The sequence below is a fragment of the Stigmatopora argus genome, chromosome 2 (assembly GCF_051989625.1).
Source record: "Stigmatopora argus isolate UIUO_Sarg chromosome 2, RoL_Sarg_1.0, whole genome shotgun sequence".
Lineage (NCBI taxonomy): Eukaryota > Metazoa > Chordata > Actinopteri > Syngnathiformes > Syngnathidae > Stigmatopora > Stigmatopora argus.
In genome coordinates this window covers 22705196-22726659 of record NC_135388.1, presented here as the reverse complement: position 1 = coordinate 22726659, position 21464 = coordinate 22705196, and the positions used below count along the sequence as shown (strand labels likewise).

The 21464-nt window shown below is 38.5% G+C and overlaps 1 protein-coding gene across 1 annotated transcript in view; it reads right to left on the bottom strand.

Annotated features, from left to right (window-relative positions):
* Positions 1–6130: 6130 nt before the first annotated feature.
* cemip (cell migration inducing hyaluronidase 1) overlaps positions 6131–21464 on the bottom strand; it is a 166355-nt gene continuing 151021 nt past the window's right edge. Inside the window, exons 26-30 of the mRNA XM_077591982.1 lie at positions 16887–17091; positions 13775–13861; positions 12572–12729; positions 12030–12130; positions 6131–7501 (exon numbers count right to left, since the gene is read on the bottom strand). Of these exons, the coding sequence (XP_077448108.1) occupies positions 7374–7501; positions 12030–12130; positions 12572–12729; positions 13775–13861; positions 16887–17091 (679 nt within the window). The 3' untranslated portion in view covers positions 6131–7373. The remainder of the gene's footprint in view (positions 7502–12029; positions 12131–12571; positions 12730–13774; positions 13862–16886; positions 17092–21464) is intronic.

The following is a 21464-nucleotide window of genomic DNA, read 5'->3' as shown; positions in this document are numbered from 1 at the left end:
TTCTTATTATCATACTTGCTTGCAACGAAGTAAAGCTTTGCTCCTGAAAACCTTGGTTAAACTAAACAAAGAGGGGCCAGAATGCCATGGATTCCTGGGAACTTGGTCTGGGAATTGCTCCCCAAGGCTTCCTGATGCTTTGGTCCTCATTTTTTTTTCCAAGATGGCGCCGTCACGTGGCCCCCAGTGGCAGTAGCTCTGTCCACTCTTATTTGTTTTTCGTGTTTTACAGCCTTTCTATCTTTTTTTAATTACATTTTAATATTTCTTAATACATTCCTTTTTACTTTACTTTGTACTTTATACGTTTTACTTTAATTTTTTTACAACTTTCTTTGTTCTGTTAGCCTGGCTTCTTTCAGCTACTTTTTTGGAACCATTCAGCTATGCCTATGCTGTCATACACGTGGGACTAGCTGTTACAATACATAGCAGAAGGAGCAACACCTCAATGCCGCTGGAAATTCGGAGCTGGACAAAAGTGCCGGGAGAAGAAGCGACGCTTCAGACCAACCATTCCATCATGGGATAAGATGGAAAAGCTGTCGGCGCTTACCTTAACAGAGTTGAGGGGTTCTACTCTGCTACTGTTGATTCTTCAGCTCCAGACTACTGAGGAACTGTGCGGATAAGCTTGGAAGAGTGACTCTGCATATTCTCTACCTCGGTCACAGTCTGCAGAAGTTCCCCATCTTGTGGAAGACTTCCTGTGTGTGGTTCCAGTTTTATCCAACTCTAGAATGTCTTTTTTTTGAGTCTGTATCCATTTTTGCTACCGCAACCAAGATGGCGCCGTTCAAGTGGCAGCCGGTTGCGGTAGCTCCGTCCACTCTTGCTCGTTTTGTGTTTTTGCTGCTTTTCTGTCTTAATGATTTGATTTGGTGATTCTTAATGATCCCATTTTGCTTTGATTTCTTTGTACTTGCTTTGTTGTTCTGCGGCCTTTGTGACTGTATTGTCTAACTTGTAACTATGTGTAACTATGCCTTTCTTGTATCTGCATTCTCACCCTCTTACTACTGTCACAATGAAATTTCCAGAATACGGGATGAATAAAGTTATCCAATCCAATCCAATCGGTTTTTACCAGTGGCGGGCCGTGAATTTCCTACCGACGCCAGCTATGTCTGAATCAATCCAACCCTCAAAAACTATTTCATGGCTATAAAACCTCTACTGCAGCGACAGTTGTGATACATAAAAAGTATAAATAATAATCTCATACAATTGAAATATTATTTAGGAATATAGTCATATTTTACTCACCAAAAATCCTTTTTATCTACACTATCCAATGAAAGGAAGCTGACAGACAATTTGGAATTATTTAATAAGTATTCATGGGCAAAACATTAACATCAGTCTGTGAATCAGACTGATTAAGTATTTGGTCACCTACAAACAAGCAAAATTTCTGGCTGTCAAAAAGGTCTAACTTCTAACGAGGTCTAACAACGTCTCCTCGCGTTACCTGTATTAATAGCTTCTATTTTAACTCGTTATCGGTATAAAAAAACATCTGTCCACAACCTCAGTCTCTCACACTCCAAACTCCACTATGGCCAAGACCAAAGAGCTGTCGAAGAGCACCAGAGACAAAATTGTAGACCTGCACCAGGCTGGGAAGACTGAATCTGCAAGAGGTAAAAAAAAATGCTTGGTGTAAAGAAATCAACTGTGGGAGCAATTATTAGAAAATGGAAGACATTCAAGACCACTGATAATCTTCCTCGATCTGGGGTACACGGTCGATTGGTCGCCGGTCTTTTGGTCACCGGTCTTTTGGTCGCGGTCTTTAGATCGCCCGGAAGTTTGGTCGTCGTCTTTTGGGCTGCCGGTCTTTTTTGTCGCCGGTCTTTTGGTCGCCTGATCGGCTGCTGCCATCTACTGTCAATTTATTAAATAGCAGATTGTGTTTTTATTGAAGCAGTCCAATGAACCTTCATTCTCTCTGGGAGAACTTGCAATGTTGAAATACTTTAGATTAGAGGGTCATTTTTATCAAACAAATAACAGTATTGTATACTTTTAGTTAGACAGTATTTAGATCGTTTCAACAGTATTTAGACTCTAAATACTGTTGAAACGATCTAAATACTGTTGAAACGATCTAAATACTGTTGATACGATCTAAATACTGTTGAAACGATCTAATACTGTTGAAACGATCTAAATACTGTTGAAACGATCTAAATACTGTTGAAACGATCTAAATATCTAATATCAAAATATCAATAAGAGCACTCATTTAACACATCGGCTGCTGCCATCGACTGTCATAGGCGTCCCATGAACCTTCATTCTCTCTGGGAGAATGAATGGGAGAATCTCTCTTAAGGTAGAAAAATGGTTAAGAATGCCCAGAAAAGTGTTCCAAAAGCGGAGTAATAATTTTAAAAACAGCATTTAATGATTAAATACAAATACTGGAGCTTTTCAGACATTAATTGGGGGTGATTTTCCCGGGGGAAAGGGCTATAAACCTCGGCGCGACCAAATGCGACGACCATTTGCGAAAGGGTCTACATTTCACTAAAACGGGGTAAAATACGCACTTATTGATGAAATACAAATACCGGAGCTTATCAGACATGACTATCGGGCTCTGGGGTGATTTTCCCGGGGGAAAGACAGCGATAAAAGTCGACGCGACCAAATGCGACGATATGCGACCATTCGCAAAAGTGCCAAAAATGCACTAAAATGCGGTAAAATCAGCACTTAGTGATGAAATACAAATACTGGAGCTAAAATGACAGTCGATGGCAGCAGCTGATGTGTTAAATGAGTGCTCTTATTTCTCCCAGAGAGAATGAAGGTTCATTGGACGCCTATGACAGTCAATGGCAGCAGCCGATGTGTTAAATGAGTGCTCTTATTGATATTTTGATATTAGATATTTAGATCGTTTCAACAGTATTTAAATCTTTTCAACAGTATTTAGAGTCTAAATACTGTTGAAACGATCTAAATACGGTCTAACTAAAAGTATACTAATACTTTTGTTTGATACTGTTGAAACGATCTAAATACGGTCTAACTAAAAGTATACTAATACTTTTGTTTGATACTGTTGAAACGATCTAAATACTGTCTAACTAAAAGTATACTAATACTTTTATTTGTTTGATAAAAAATGACCATCTAATCTAAAGTATTTCAACATTGCAAGTTCTCCCAGAGAGAATGAAGGTTCATTGGACTGCTTCAATAAAAACACCATCTGCTATTTAATAAATTGACAGTAGATGGCACCGGCGATCAGGCGACCAAAAGACCGGCGACAAAAAAGACCGGCGACCCAAAAGACGACGACCAAACTTCCGGGCGACCTAAAGACCGCGACCAAAAGACCGGTGACCAAAAGACCGGCGACCAATCGACCGCACACGCGATCTGGGGCTCCATGCAAGATCTCACCCCGTGGCGTCAAAATGATAACAAGAACGGTGAGCAAAAATCCCACAACCACACGGGGTGACCTAGTGAATGACCTACAGAGAGCTTGGACCACACTAACAAAGTCTACTATCAGTAACACAATGCGCTGCCAGGGACTCAAATCCTGCACTGCCAGACGTGTCCCCGTGCTGAAGCCTTTACACATCCAGGCCCGTCTGCAGTTCGCTAGAGACCATTTGGATGATCCAGAAGAGGACTGGGAGAATGTGTTATGGTCAGATGAAAACAAAATAGAACTTTATGGTAGAAACGCAGGTTCTTGTGTTTGGAGGAGAAAGAATACTGAATTGCATCCGAGAGAACACCATACCCATGGTGAACCATGGGGGTGGAAACATCATGCTTTAGGGCTGTTTTTCTGCAAAGGGACCAGGATGACTGATCTGTGTAAAGGAAAGAATGAATGGGGCAATGTATCGAGAGATTTTGAGTGAAAATCTCGTTCCATCAGCAAGGACATTGAAGATGAGACGTGGCTGGGTCTTTCAGCATGACAATGATCCCAAACACACAGCCAGGGCAAAAAAGGAGTGGCTTCGTAAGAAGCATTTCAAGGTCCTGGTGTGGCCTAGCCAGTCCCCAGATCTGAACCCCATAGAAAATCTGTGGAGGGAGTTGAAAGTCTGTGTTGCCCAACAACAACCCCAAAACATCACTGCTCTAGAGGAGATCTGCATGGAGGAATGGGCCAAAATACCAGCAACAGTGTGTGAAAAGCGTGTGAAGAGTTACAGAAGACGTTTGGGCTCCGTTATTGCCAACAAAGGGTACATAACAAAGTATTGAGAAGAACTTTTGGTAATGACCAAATACTTATTTTCCACCATGATTTGCAAATAAATTCTTTGAAAATCAAACAATGTGATTTTCTGGTTTTTTGTCCACATTCTGTCTCATGGTTGAGGTTTACCCATGTTGACAATTACAGGCCTCTCTAATCTTTTCAAGTAGTATAACTTGCACAATTGGTGGTTGACTATAATAATAATAATCGGACATAGGCCCTGTCGTCGTCATCAACAACAAAAAAGCCTTCTTGTCATCACACCCAGAAACTGCGTATGACGAAATTGGTGACTATACAGTGGTACCTCGAGATACGAGCTTAATGCGTTCTGGGACTGAGCTCATATGTCGATTTTCTCGTAACTCAAACGAAAGTTTCCCATAGAAATGAACTAAAAACAAATTAATTTTTTCGAACCCTCTGAAAAAACACCAAAAACGGGATATTGGATTGGAAAAACATTTTTATTTCTTCTAATTCTCCATCTATTAACAAAATAAGAAATAACTACTTGTTTAATAGTACTGAAATGTGTTTAATAGTATACTATAATTAGATGGATTTCGCGGAGGGGAGAGAGACGCACAGAGAGAGAGGTAACATAACATAAACAAATTTAAATGAACTTGGATTACGATGCAGACACACTCAAAAATAAATTTAATCTAACCTTACACTAAACTTAATTCTAATTTTGTTTTAAATTTTGATACCTATCTTCTCCCGGGTTGGCTCTATTTGCCCCACCTCCACCGAGACTTTCAGATGCAACCTATCGAGGGCTGTTTGCTTTTGTACTCCCTTCAAAATATTCCGAAAATGATCCACACAAATGTCCTCACAATAGGATAACGCACGACCCCTTGCCAACGAGAAGTAGTATATACGCCATTCGCGCTGAATAACAGAAAAAAAACACTGAAAAAATGCAACGCTCGGCCGAGTTGCGACCAGAGAGACATTACACGAGGGAGTTGCGGGGAGAGAGACAGTGCCCATGGTGTTCTTATGAGCAGCCTCTCGCGTCTGCTGTCTGCTCGTATAACAATTGTTTTCGTATCTCAACATAAATATTTGCTGAAAATTTTACTCGTATCTCAAATTGCTCGTATGTTGGGGCACTCATATGTCGAGATTTCTCATTTATTTTAATGGCCTAATAAGAAAAGTATTTTCTTGCATAAATACATGCATTCGTTTATCTTCCAAATTGGTATACATTTATATTTTTTATGCTAAATTAATAGCCATTTGTTATTTGTTATCATCAGTAATTTGATCATTGTTTTTGGGCAGAAGCTGTGAAAAACAGTAGGTAGCTCTGGGTGTTTGTTGTATAAACAATTTAGCTGTGTTCTGGCAGTTGTGAAGCTTTTACTAATTTGATCATTCTAGGCCTGTCTAGACATCTTGTTCCTTCAGTTGAAAGAAAGGTGTTATATTCTGAGAATCTTTTACCTCAGCAAAGGTTTAGGTTAACGCCATGGTTAACGTCATGGAAGCTTCAATAATGTCTTGCCTATATTTTATATTAAAACTTGTTTCAACAGATCTTTCAGAACAAAGAAAAGAACATCCCACAGTGCGAACAATTGAAGTTAAGAAACCACTTCTGAAACCAATTATTTTTTTAAGTAAAGGTACAGCTGTATTTAGATTAGGAAGTTTTTTTATGAGACACTAACCGCCCTGGGTAAATAGTGTCTGAGTGTAGGGTTTTTGGGGGATTGCATATTTTTTAAAGTGTAAGAACATATACAGAATAATAAAAGTTAAAACTATCTGTAAAAACAACTAAACAGTGAATTTTAATTTCAGTTCTCCAACTAGGTATACTGGCTTTGTTCTAAAAACTGATGACAATCAAACAGCAGTCAAAAATCTGTTAATCATTATTTATTTCTGTAAAAAGTTTACAAGCTCAAATCACATATATAACCATTTTGTTTTCTTGACAGTGGACAATTCATAGGTTTGATGGAGGTTGGAAGATGGTGCACTATTAGATGTACCTTCCAAATTCGAGATGGTAGCGTCTGTACAATAAATAAGTTCTGTAGATTTTTAAAAACGCATTAAACAAACAAATCACTAAATAATTCCTACACCCTTCGAAAAAAGACCAGCTATTTCGGCAACGGGAGAGGTTCAAATTGGTAATGTTTCTGTGTGACTTTAGAAGGAGAAAATTTACACCTAGGAAAACTCCATTTATGCTGATTAACATTAAAATGGCAGAGATGTATCATAAGCACAAGATAAACATCCATGTGTTGGATGCTACCAAGGAACAATAACATGAAAATTTTTCACCGTAGTTTAACAAAAACCCATTATATCATTTCCATCGCGATGTAGATGTTGCATATTCAATTTGCTTCATGTAAATGGATGTTTCAATGTCCTAAATACAACTTGTTACAGAAAGAGCTATATTTATATTAATCCCTCTTTTTTTCCCGCTTGTATCACTTGTGTCAATTTTTCTTGGAATTGAAGTGCTCAATTAAAGAAGTGATTAAGAAAAACAGTTTTGCTTTCCAGGCTGCGGAGCCATCTGACTAACAATGTAAAAATCCACTGAAAATTTGCAATCAAGAAACGCCAGCGACTAAGAAGCAAACCCAGCAGATTATAGATTTTAAATGAGGAATTACATGTGCATAATGTAATACCATAGATATGTTTGTGGTTCTTTTTAATATGTTGTTTGACAAAAATAAACTAGAAGTTGGACAAGCTTTCAAGTGAGCTGTGCATTTTACACACTTCCGCACTTTAACAACCATATGTGGTCCTCTCGCAAGCCAAATGATATGACGTGCTTGTGATAATGCATGAGTGCAGTCACAAAACTGCCCAATGTATAAGGAGTCAGCCACATTTCAAAAGCAGCAGCGGTCATTATATGGTCGTTTTTAAGATGTCCACTAATGAGGTTGTCTTAGATTTATTGTGGACAATGCTTCTCTTTCTCAACACCCAATACACAATTCTACAAGAACACACCACTTGCTTGCAACAAATCTGCAGTCAGTGTATGATGTATGGTCTATAAATGAGTGTGGGTCATCATATTGCAGCCACATAGCCTCCTTGTTGTACTCCCTGTTCTCACTGTCATTCAGAGCTTCATCTTGTGAACCACGGGGATAGGTAGGACTTGGTGAATCTTTGCTCTGTCTGGGTCCACTTCCAATCGAATCCAGTCAGGGTGGAACGTGCCTTTGAAGCCTACAAATGCCAACTTATCTGCAGAAAGAGAACATTGTAGAGGCTATGAAGACTAGAGGTGAGGATTTTTGCCTCAAAACACGAATCTTCTGCAATGACTATGACTTTCTATGAGATGCGAAGAAAAGAGTTCTCTCACAATCCAAAAAACACAAATGATTCTTGGTGTGAATAAGCAGCCACATGCTAAGACCTTGTTCAGACTGGCAGCCAATGTGCAAATTTTATGCTATCCAGATTGTTAATGGGTGGCTCTTTTGTAGTCTGAACAGTCAAAGAGCACAGAAATGGAATTCATGTATGACCAATTGAAACATGTGGGTGCTAGTTACACTAATCCCTCGTTTTTCGTGGATATTGTAGATCAGCTATGGCCGTGATATTAGACAAGTACAATTATCAAGAAGTGTATTAAATGTCACAGTTAAAGGCATATGAAAAGACTATACAGTAATCCCTCGATTATCGCGGTTAATGTAGACCAGACATGGCCATGAAGTAGGGTCACCCCTATTTAAAAAAAAATATATATATATACATATATATTTAAAAAAATAATATATACATACATATATATACACACACCCACATATATATATATATATATATATATACATATATATATATATATATATATATATATATATATATATATATATATATATATATATATAATTTCAGTGCTGAGTCCTAGTAGCAAGCGGAGGACAGGGGAGTGGCTTGCGCTTGCGAGTTTCAGTGTGGATTTTCACATTTTTATGAACTTACCAAAAAAAAAAAAAAATTCCCCCTGAAAAAAAATCCGGGTTGTAGTGAAAGGTTGAAGCCGCAATATACATGGGATTACTGTAATATATTAATATCTAAATACAGTCGTAGCCAATGTTCCCTCTATTTTTTTGTTTGTCTGGGCAGAAAGACAACCTCCCTGAGCACACTGAGTGTGAGCAACATCATCATTGCTCGCTATGGGCACACACCAGTATCACACCTGCCATAAGCAGGTGCATGTCTACTACACATAAATTATTTAGTAATAATAAAATGTAATGATTAATATCTATGAATGGGGCGGCCCGGCGATGAGTGGTTCGCGCGTCGGCCTCACAGCTAAAAAAAATAAAAAATAAATAAAAAATGGGGATTTTATTTTGTGCGCTCCATATGATTTGCTGTGCGCAGAGAAGACGAGACTAGTGCGCAATTGCGCACGCGCGCAGCTTAGAGGGAACATTGGTCATACCTCTACTTACGAAATTAATTGGTTCTGGAACTTTTTTCGTAACTTGATAATTTCGTAGGTAGAGGAGTACTTTATATGTAAATTCTCTAATTCGTTCCACGGTCCTCACACTACTACCAACTTAACCCTTTAAAATTGGTCATAGTGTCCCATTTTTTTATGAAAGATGTGAGAACCACACAAAAATGAAATAAAATGATTTATTAATGTCTTAAAATGAATAACAAGCATACAAAATATATCCGTGTTGAAGCATGATATGCGCACATGCATTTCCCTATGACCCGATGGCGCCAGAAAGCCGTCCACTTTGTAGTACATTTTAGACTTTTACGTGTGCCCTGTGTGTGTGTGAAAATATCTGCCACGTGGCATTTGTACGGTCCTTATCTCTTAATAAGGGGAATTGCAATCATTAATAAGGGGAGCCTTTAGCCGAGGTGGACAGGGGATGATATGCGCACATGCATTCCCCTTTGACCCGGTCGCATCATTAAGCCGTCCACTTTGTAGTGAAATTTAGACTTTTACGTGTGACCTGTGTGTGTAAATATGTGCGGCATTGCATTTCTATGTTTTTTTAAGGTGGACAGGACATGATATGCGCACGTGCATTCCCCTTTGACCTCTCCGTGCCAGAAAGCCGTCCACTTGTACAGTTTTTATCACATAATATGGGGAATTGCAATCATTAATAAGGGGTACATTTAGCCGAGGTTGACAGGTTTGTAGAATCTTGAAACATGGATAGTGGTTGTTGTGAGACAGCCAATGAGAGCGCAGTAGAGTGTAGCGAGGTTCTAAAGTGAGAATCAATGCATCTGCGACAATATTTTCAAAATAAAATACTGGATAAGAAAATGCATTTACTTTTTGGGCGATTTCGTAACTTGGATCTTTTTTGTATCTCGAGGCACTCATCTGTATATAAAAAGCTTTTAGAACCTGAAATTTTTGTACCTAGAGGCATTCGTAAGTACAGGCAGGTATGACTGTATAATTTATAATTAAATGTAAATACATAGTTACTGTCCTCAAGTAAAAATAGTTCCTCTCCGCTTTATTTAAATAATTTATTATTGTACATCTGTGTATGTATGTATAGATGTGCTTATATATGTATGTGTATGTATGTATAAATGTGTATGTACACGTATGTGTATATTGTTAGATGTTACGTTTTAGCATCTGACTCCAACGCCTAAAACTGTCTTATCTCGTCTAACAATGTAAACTTAACGTCTAACAATATGTATATATATATATATATATATATATATATATATATATATATATATATATATATATATATATATATATATATATTTATATATTTCAGCAACACGCTTATTTATTTATTCATGTATTTATTTATTAACTTACTTATTACCTATCTATGTATGTCTAAAATGCCTTTCCTATTACTGCATCCTCACCCTCTTGCTACTGTGACAACAAAATTTCCCGAATACGGGATGAATAAAGTTATCCAATCCAATAAAAAAAAAACGGATTATCGGAGTTTTAGTCCAAGTCCTCTTCATCAGATTCGAGAGGCATTTTTCTTGTACAATACGATTGCCAACTTCAATGGCTCCGTCATCCGTCAATGTTGTCATCAGTCTCCTATTTGGCCCCATGCAGTGTGTTGACGTCCTGGCATCATGCTATCTTCACGGCTATATCTACGGCGTACAGAGCTGCCAACTTCTCCGGAATGTCCGGAGTTTACTCTGGACAAGCAACGCAAACTCCGTTACTCCAGACAACCTCCCTAAAATCCCAAAAATTGCCACTTAATTTTTTTAAGCAACCATTCCGGAAAAGTACCAAATTTGCCATTTAAATGCATCGAAATTCACACCATCGCTACGGCTTCTGCCATCTTGATTCAACGGCACTGTAAACCGGATGAATTAGGTAACACGAGTGCGTTGTGAATCATCCGAGTTACAAGTTTGTCTTGTGCGACTTCAGCTTGGCAATTGATTCTGAATCAATTTCGTTTTTCTTATAAGGGAAGTATTATTAAGGCTGACTAAGCCACCAGTCTTTTGTTTTGAAACAAATCCTTTTATTTCCGGGGTTGTTCTAAAGGATGTAGGAGTACACACCACTGGTAAGTCAATATGCCTACTCAGAAAATGGATGGCAATTTGGATGAAACTTCTACGAAGAAACCCAGACACTCGTAGAAGTTTATTGGTTCTTATTCGACGAAATATCCCATTTGAAGCCGTCTTCAAAAGGACCGACATCTGCACATTGCACAACATGCAAGTGCTTGGTAAGGACCAGCTGAAAAACTTTTGTTAATGTTGTGGAAATTTGAATTTGCCAATCAACAAATTATACTTTGTATAATAATCAGTGTGGTCAGAGACCTTTGTGATACTATATTTTGAAGGCAGTGTCCACGGGTCGGCCTGTTGCCTTGGTAACCCAGTGTTCGCCATGAACAGAAAGTAGTTTTTCTGGCTGTTAGGAAGCGCGTATGGCAACAAAATTTTTACACGCATCTTTCCTGTGGCCCAAAAGAGAATTTGCGTCAGGTTCAGTTGGTGGCTGTGGCCTTAGCGCTCCGTGGCACCCCCTTCGATTTCTCGCACAAGCCTTTCCGCACGAACAAGCGATTAAGCGACGCTCCGAACCGCGTCGCACTTTGGCGCCTGTCCGACTCGCGCGGTGAACGCTCGGGCCTGTTCAGTACTGCTTGCAGTCGTAGTTACATTTGTAATTTGTGATTACCAGACTTGACCCATTCAGAAAATGATGAAATAATTTTATTTGATTTTGATTAAAACAAAAAGATCTGATCGTCCAGACATAGCTTAAATGACCTAAAATGGCAACAATTTACTGTTTTTTAGATGGTGACAAAAAAGTGCATGTGTATTTTTATATTGGTAGTATTTAAACTCTTAAATTGAGTAACATTTGCCTCACAGTTCTGAGAGCAATGATTCAATCCCATGCCTGACCTGCCTGTGTGAAGCTTGCATGTTCTTATTGGGCCTGAGTGGGTATTCAGTTTTCTTCCCACATCACAAAAACGTGTATGCTAGAGGTTGGTTTGACATGTTCATATTCATGTCAAGTTCATGCTTGCAAATAGAAATAAGTTCCCTCAAAATCCTCAACATTATGCGGTACGGATAATGAATAAATGAAGTAATAGTGCTCATTTTTGGTGTTTGGTTTTAATGTGTAATGTGAAACAGTAGCAGAATATTACATGACTATTATTTTTTTTAAACAATATTTGGAGAGAAAAAAAAAGACATTGGTAGTGGGTGAAAATACCTTTCAGTTGCTTGCCCGAGTCTGCCCCAAGTCGTTCCAATACTTTGGTCCAGGGTCCTTTTGTAACCAGACCCCCTTTAGATGTCAGAAGAACAACTGACCTGCAGAAAGAACCGGCCAGATGCTGCATTTCACTTTCATGGGGGAAGAATAGTTATATGTGTGAGAGTCCTGATCTGGAGGTTGATGCCCATTGTAATTGTGTCCATTCATTGCGATTCACGATCGTGTAAATTCCAACAATCCTTTATTAATAAATACTTGTACACTTTTGTTAAAAAAAAGCAGTGAGGTGGACTATAAAGTTGTACGTATGTGTTCCTCCAAAATTGTCTAAGGACAGAGAGTTTATTTTTTAGTTCTGCACTCTGTGATATTTTTAGGGGATCTTAATTAGTATTTAAACTCTGAGTATCCCCTGCCTAGTGCCCGTAGTTGGCTGGGATACGCTCCGTAATCACCCCACCTTTTGACATTAAGCGATACACAAAATGATTTAATGACTATCATGCTATTGTTTTTACAATAGAAACCTTTCTTACCCATCTTGTAGGCTACTGATATAGTTGTTTATTTGTGCAGGAACACCCTGAAGGATTGAGTTCCTGAAGCCTTTGTTGTCCACCACCTTCCCATTATGCCCGTCAATCACGGTCAGATGTACACCATCTTCTGGTTGGTACAATTTTCTGCCGTTCACCTATTATATTGGCAGACATTTACATAACTGTTTTAAGTCCCGTCACACAGCGTCCAGCAAGATTTTGATGAAACTCTTAAAGCAATATTTATAATATTTTTTAGTACAGGAACACATTGTTGATGGTTATTAGCTGAATATTTTTCCTTCAGTCCCGTAAAATTAGGAAAAACGTATTGGATTATGTTCTCAGTTATTAAATAACCCTGTTAGAGGGTATATATATATATATATATATATATATATATATATATATATGCATATATATATATATATATATATATATATATATATATATATATATATATATATATATATATATATATATATATATATGCATATTATTCGGGTCAATATGATAAGTTAATATGCCTATCGTTGTTAATGCAAAATATCAAATTATTCAATTTGAAAAAAAGAAATAAGTCTATCTTGATGAGAACCTGATGCTTTCTAATTACAGAAATTATAATTTTCTTACCAAAAGTTTGAGATGTTGCAGCCATATTGCTTCCATTGTCAAAATATCTCAATTCTTTCGATGGTTCATATTACTCCAAAAGTTGTCACTCATGTCTGGTCAGTCAGAGCACGTTTTTAAATAGGTTTAGACCGCAGCGCCCTAGGTAAGATCGCCGCCCCGGGACCTAGGTAAGATGGCTGTGCCCCGAGCAAGCAGTGATGGGAACGTGAGTTTTTTCACGTTTTATGCAAGACACCTACGTTTTTTTCTTGAATTTCATTCATAGACGTCAAAATAAATGTAGTTTAATGTTTAGTCTGTTTATCTTTTCTCTATTTTTAAATATATGGCCGTATCGGGCGCATTCGCTTGACGTCACGGCGCCATTTTGTTGTGACGTCATCGTGTCATGGCGGCGTCAACTTGCAGTTTCATGCATTTCATGTTTTTATGCGATTATAAGCTGTACCCTCGATTCAGTGATCATTTTTTGTCCGACAAAAACGGCTTATATGGGAGTAAATATATATATATTATATATAATATATCCTTAAGTTTATAAATGAACGAAAAATATATTACCTCAGAATAAGCGAAGTCCTCTTTGATGTGGAAGAACCGAGTATTATAAGATTCTAGTTTGACTTCAAGTAAGTGCTCTGGTGAGTGCTGAAAAGAAATAAAATCTGATAATTTGTAACTTTTGCCACAAAAACCTAACATAACATTGTAATAAATCTCAGTTTGAAAAAAGCCTTACATCAAGATGAAGGAATTGAACAATGTCAACGTTGGTTAGGACAAATCGGTGGACATATTTACCTTTGATGTCAACACAAGTTCTAAACTCATATGCCGTGACATACAATCAGGGGAGGCAGGTGAGGCAAAGCTTCACCTCTCATGATGTAAATTCATATATAAACCGGAGTACCCGGAGAAAACCCACGCATATATATGCATGGGTTTTCTCCAAGTATATATTTACTCGTATCTCAAATTTCTTGTATGTCGGGCCACTCGTATGTCGAGATACCACTGTACATATATATATATATATGTATATATGTATATATATACATATATATATATATATATATATATATATATATACATATATATATAAATATATATATGCGTGGGTTTTCTCTGGGTACTCCAGTTTCCTTCCACATTCTCCCACATTCCAAAGACATGCATGGTAGGCTGATCGGACACTCTAAATTGCCCCTAGGTATGAGTGTGTGTTTGTCTCCTTGTGTCCTGTGATGGGCTGGCCGCCAATTCAGGGTGTCCCCCACCTCTGGCCCGAAGTCAGCTGGGATAGGCTCCAGCACCCCCCGTGACCCTAGTGAGTATAAAGCGGTTCAGAAAAAATATATATACTGTTAGGGTTATTAGTCTTACATTATTATATATTTGCTCGCAATGAAGAACGCCTTGCTTTGCTTAGCTTATTAGTCTTATATTATTTTATATTTGCTCGCAATGAAGAACACTTTGCTTTACTTAACTTATCATTATTAGAAAAGTCATTTTAGAACATCTGCTTGCAAGCATGTAAATGCTTGCTCCTTATTTAGACCAAACAAATGAAGGTCGAATCACCTTGGACTGCTGGAATGCGGAGAAGAACCTTCGGCTCAACATGACCCTCATTTGTTTTGAGACCTAAAACTTCTATTGACTTCTCACTCCTATTTTCTCACCCCTCCCTTGTGAGCTGAGATGTCTATTGTAACCAGGGTCCTTGAAGCTAATAAACAGGAAAAAGATGCGTCTAACGCCAGAATGAACTTGGACGAAGGCGCGTCGGTTCGATTCTCTCTTGCAAGAAAACCACAGATGAGTCTCCTGTCTCTTTTATTTGTGCGTGCATTTGGGAATCCCTATTGGTAAACCTATAAATTGCCCCTAGGTATGAGTGTGAGCGTGAATGGTTGTTTGTCTCCTTGTGTCCTGTGATGGGCTGGCCGCCAATTCAGGGTGTCCCCCACCTCTGGCCCGAAGTCAGCTGGGATAGGCTCCAGCACCCCCCGTGACCCTAGTGAGGATAAAGTGGTTCAGAAAAAAATACAACTATATCGTATTTACTCGCATATCAAGTCTAACAGATTTGTCAGACCATCCTCGTAGTAAAAAAAGTCTGAGTCCAACTAGAGATAACACAGTGCATTGACGGAGGGTGATGGAGGTTGAATTGTATCTTTTGGTCGAGAAAGCTTGAGTGGTGAAAGAGTATAGTAATTGGAAGGTGGATGACTGGCAGGCTGTCGTCGGCGTGAGCGTGGACGGCATCCCGGTGGGTCCTTGGCTGGTGTGATCGTTCTGTCACTTATGTACGGCGTCGAGCGTGGAACGTGGAAGGACCCAAATGCGGGGAAGATTCTTCGGCGCTAAATTGGGTGGCACTCAGCACTGAGGAAGCAGCAATATTTTACCGTGGAAGAATAACGTTCCGAATAATGTAAAAGGCAGACGACATCTTGGCTTCTGCTGTTTTATTGCGAGGGAATTTTCCATCGCGCACATTACCTGTGGAGAAACACTACGCCAAGCCTATTCCAGCATTGTTTGGGTATTGAGTCGCCGTTGAAAATATCTCCTTAACGTCTTGGGCCATCTAAGGCATCCAATGAGCCCAAGAAAAAAAAAAGAGTGCTACATATCCTAAAGGCGTAGCACTCCATTCCGGCATAAATGAATCTACTGTGTGTTATGCCAAGAAAGAAGAAGCGAACATTCGAACAATGACAACAATATCCTTTTCCAAAGACATCAAGTGAGTGGTAACCCCTAGGAATAACAAAATGAACAAGTACACGGACGTGAAGCTGCCATGACGAGAGGACGTCAACTCACTGCTCGAGATACCTCTATGAACCCCCAGCAGTATGGCACGCAGTTTGTAACAACGGGTCCAGAAGATTGATGACAACATGGTCAGAGCCATTGAATTTTGGCAATGGTCTTGAGGGTCTCCTGTCCTTGTACAAAAGCATATTTGTGCAAGAACAGAAACGGCGGTCCCCATGTTCGTTGTGCGCCGAAAACCTCTCGCAGAAAGAAGCCCCTACGGCGTCCCCTGAAGATTCCATCGATGATCTCGAATTTGACGAAGAGGACTTGGACTAAAGCTGCCAATAACCTGTTTTTTAAAAATTATTATTTAAATCAAACAGAGAGGAAATATTTTCACAGTGAGTACAGTACTTAAAGTATTTTATTTATTTATAGATTATATTTAAATATTAATACATACCAGTCTTTTAATATGCATATAACTGTATTATTTAATAAATACACTTCTTGATAATTGTATTTGTATTTTTGTATAGGCACGAAAACATATAGTATGGTACTAATAATAGGGGTGATCCTACTTCGCAGTTTTTCGATTATCGCGGTAATATTATGTCTAAATTAACCGCAATATTCGATGGATTACTGTAAACCTGCATCGTCTGCTCATTTTCGACTTTCTCAAATGTAATGCTTAAATGTATGAAACAAAGCAGAATCCATGACTTGAATTTAAGTCACAAGACGAAAAACTCAGTCCAGGTCAACAAAATCTGCACATGTTCATGATCAAACTTGACAAAATGTACTTCTAGTTTAAATTAAATTAAATTAACTTTCCAAATACAGATTTTGAATTATTCCCTTTCCTTTAATTTGATCTTTCACTCACCAGTCGGTCATTTGGGATCTTTTTGGGCATCGGCACATCTACAACAGAAAGTTCAGCATGTCTTGGGTAGGCCCGAGACATGCAATTGCTCGGTGGACTTCCTTTTGGGATGACAGCTGTTATCTTTACCCTCTCACATCCTTTGAGGGAACAGAAAGCATAATGTTCCCTGTCGTTATGAGCCTGAATGTTCAAGAAGAGCAGCCTGTAACAGACACACACGCATAAGCACACACACTGACCCTGAAAATGCCAGTTTATTTCATTTTTCTACTTGTTTCAAATCTAATACTCAACTTTTATGGGAAAATATGCGTACTATATTATACAGCTAAACAGTTACTGTATTTACTCACATATAAGCCACTTTTTTCAGAAACATGCACGAAACTGCAAGTAGACGGCGCCATGACACAATGACGTCACGACACTATGGCGCTGTGACGTCATGACGCAAGACAATACGGCTGATACGGTCATTTATTTAAAAATAGATAAAAGATAAACAGATAAAATGCTATACAAAATGTATTTTGACGTCTATGAATATAATTCAAGGAAAAAATAAACCGTATCTTGCATTAAACGTGAAAAAAACTCACTTGTGCCAGTTAATACTCGCTCAGAGCGTCGCCATCTTACCGTAGTTAAATGTGCTCTGACCGTAGTGTTCAAGAAAAAAAACACGTATCTTGCATAATATTTATGTAAATAATATATATGTCTGTCTGTCTGTCTGTCTGTACATAATATATATGTAAATAATATATGTATATAGGTATGTATATATATATATATATATATATATATATATATATATATATATATATATATATATATATATATATATATATATGTGTGTATCTATCTATCTGTCCGTCCGTATATATATATATATATATATATATATATATATATATATATATATATCAGTGGCGGGCCGTCAGGGCCTTCAAGGCCTTCTCTGCTGGCCTAAGAAAAATCTGAATCGTATTATATTTTGTCCATCAATACTTATTATTCCAAATGGTCTGTTAGCTTCCTTTCATTGCTACCCCCCCCCCTCACCCCCCCTGGTTGCACTGCTTCCAGATGTGTTTTCATATTGAAGCATTTAACCAATCACATTTCAGCCATTATTTGTTGCCAGGATCAGAAATCTGCCTCAAAGCCTTCACAATCAGTTCTGCGGGCTCTGCTGCATTAAACAAGACTGTTGCTTTTAACCAATCAGATTTCGAGTTGGCAACCCCACAATGTTTTTTCATAAGGATTGGCATTTTGCTGGCTGGGATACGTCATTGCTTTCACCAACTATTATTGGCTTGCCATAGAGAGTAGGCGGGCTATAACTTAGCTGCACAAGCAAATATATTGTTGTGTTGATTTAAAGCCATTTTCAAGACGGACTATGCCGGAAATATGACAGGACAGGCTCGACTTTCATCATTAGCTTCGATGGCGATAGAAAAGAAGGAAGAAAGAAAGGAGGATGGATATTGTGTACAGTTAAAATGATTTTTGGTGAGTATAATATGGCTATATTCCTAAATAATATTTCAATTGTGGGCCCGGTTCTGATATCTGAAAAGCTCCAGTGTTTGTATTTAATCACTAAATGCTGCTAGGAAGTGGATTTTACCCCATTTTACCCCAGTTTAATTTTTGCCGTTTCGCCATTGACGTCCATCGCTGTCTTTTCCCGGGAAAAATCACCCCCCTGGCCTGGTTGTAATGTCTCAAAAGCTCCAGTATTTGCATTCAATCAATAAATGCTGCTAGGAAGTGGATTTTACCTCATTTTAGTGCCTTTTTTGCTGTTTCACGTATGGACGTATATGGACGTATCAACGTTCATCGCTGTCTTTTTACCGGGGAAATTATACTCCGGGCCCAGTTCTGATGTCTAAAAAGCCCCAGTATTTGTATTTAATTAATAAATGCTGTTTTCGGCTGGATTTTACCCCATTTTCGGGGAATGTTTGCCTGTACGCCATTGACGTTCATCGCTGTCTTTTCCCGGGAAAATCACCCCCCTGGCCTGGTTTTAACGTCTGAAAAGCTGCAGTATTTTGTATTTATTCATGAAATGCTGCTAGGAAGTGGATTTTACCCCATTTTGTGCATTGATTTATTGATTGCGTTCTATGTGTCGCAGCTGTAGCTGCAGTAGAGGTTTTATAGCCTTAAAATAGTTTTTGAGGGTTGGATTGATACGTTGAAGGCGCTACCAGAAAATGTACGGACCGCCACTGATATATATGTATGTATGTATATATGTATGTATGCGTATGTATGCGTATGTATGCATATGTATGCGTATGTATATATATGTTATGTATGCGTATGTTTATATATATGTATATATGTGTATATATGTATATATATATATATATATATATATATATGTATATATATGTATGTATATATGTGTATATGCATATGTATGCGTATGTATGCGTATGTATGCGTATGTATGGGTATGTATATATATATGTATACGTATGTATGCGTATGTTTACATATATATATATGTATATATGTATACGTATGTATATATATGTATATATGTATACGTATGTATGCGTATGTTTATATATATATATATATATATATATATATATATATATATGTATATGTATACAGTGGTACCTCGACATACGATCTTAATCCGTTCCGGGACTGAGATCCTATGACGAGATTCTCGTAACTCGAGCGGACGTTTCCCATTGAAATGAATGGGAAACATTAATTCGTTCCAACTCCCTGAAAAAACACCAAAAACAGGATATTGGATTGGAAAAAATGTTTTATTTCTTCTAATTCGCCATCTATTAACAAAGTAACACATAACTAGTGGTTTAATAGTAATAAAATGTGTTTAATCTAACTAAAATTGGGCAGATTTCGCCGACGGGAGACAGAGACGTTTGGGCGCGTGGGGGGGATCGTTTTTTTTTCCACGACAACGCACTCGTAAACGGAACAAACACATTTAAATTAAATTGGATTAATATATACAGACACTCAAACATGTTTAATGTAACTTTACACAAAACTGAATTTTAATTTTGTTGTAATCTTTTGTTACCTTCGTTTTGCGGATTGGCGGTTTGCCACGCCTCCACGCTCACGTTTGCTATCGATGGGCTGTTTGCTGTTGTACTACGTATTCCCTTCAAAATACGTATTCCGAAAATGATTCACACAAATGTCCTCACAATAGGATAACCCACAACCACTTGGCAACAAGAAATAGTCTTGTAGTACATTTTAGCGATCGCTCCGCTGCTCATAAAGACCGGCTCGCAACTCCCTCGTTGAAATGGCTCTGGTTGCAACCGCTTTGAACGGTGCCTATGAGAGAGAGTTGCGACCAGAAATATTACAAAGAGGGAATTGCGAGCCAGTGCCGCTGATGTTCTTAGGAGCAGCGAACGAGAAGTGATATAATACTCCTCGTATTAGATAATAAAAATAACAGGAAATGCAACAGGTCAGCTTACCCATGTATTGATTGTGTGTAATGAAGTTTCATTCTGAGAAAGAGTGCCATTGCCTATCGGCGTTGTGTGCACGAGTATACTTCATTACCCAGAAAGCCCTCTTTTTGCCCCCGCATGCGCGTTGTGCGTTTCCTGGTCGATGCGTAGGAGGAAAAACTCGCCTGAATTAATCGTTCAGTGCTCGTAGATATTGTAATACACGAAAGATATGCAAAAAAGCTTGGTCGCATCACGAAATTTTGATCGCATGACGGGCGAATTATTCGATCGAAATTTCCGTCGTAAGACGAGAATTTTGTATGACGAGCGGTCGTGTGACGAGGTACCACTGTATATGTATACGTATGTATATATATATGTATATATATATGTATATATGTATATATATGTATATATATATATGTATATATATATGTATATATATATGTATATATATATATATATATGTATATATATATATATATATATATATATATATATGTATATGTATATATATAACACTGTTGTATGTTTCCCTGGTGAGGCCCATTCTCGAGTATGGGATCCAAGCCGCATCACCGTACCTCGCCAAGGACATCCAGCATCTGGAGCGGGTCCAGAGGCTTGCAACGAGGATGGTCCGCGGCCTCAGGCTATTGTCCTACGAGGAAAGATGCCAGCGACTCAACCTGCCGACCCTTGAGGCTAGGCGTCTGCGAGGGGACCTAATACTGGCCTACAACATCCTCCACGGCATCTGCAGCGTGCCCCGCGACCTCTTCTTCACGCCCGCACCTGATCGTGGTCTGAGGGGTCATCCGTGGAAGCTGTACCCTCGAGGGTTCCGGTTGAATCGGCGGAAGGCGGCTTTTTCAGTGCGCATCGCCGGTCCTTGGAACCGGCTTCCGCAGGGTGTGGTCGAGAAGCCGACGGTCGCCCAGTTCAAGCGGGCTCTGGATGACTTTTTGGCCGTGAACCAGTGACTACACCGCGTTTGTTGCACATTTCTTGTGTCTTGTTACATGGCCCTTAGCCTAGTGCTTTTTTTTTGCCAAATAAATTGAATTGAATTGAACACTTTAACTTTATAACT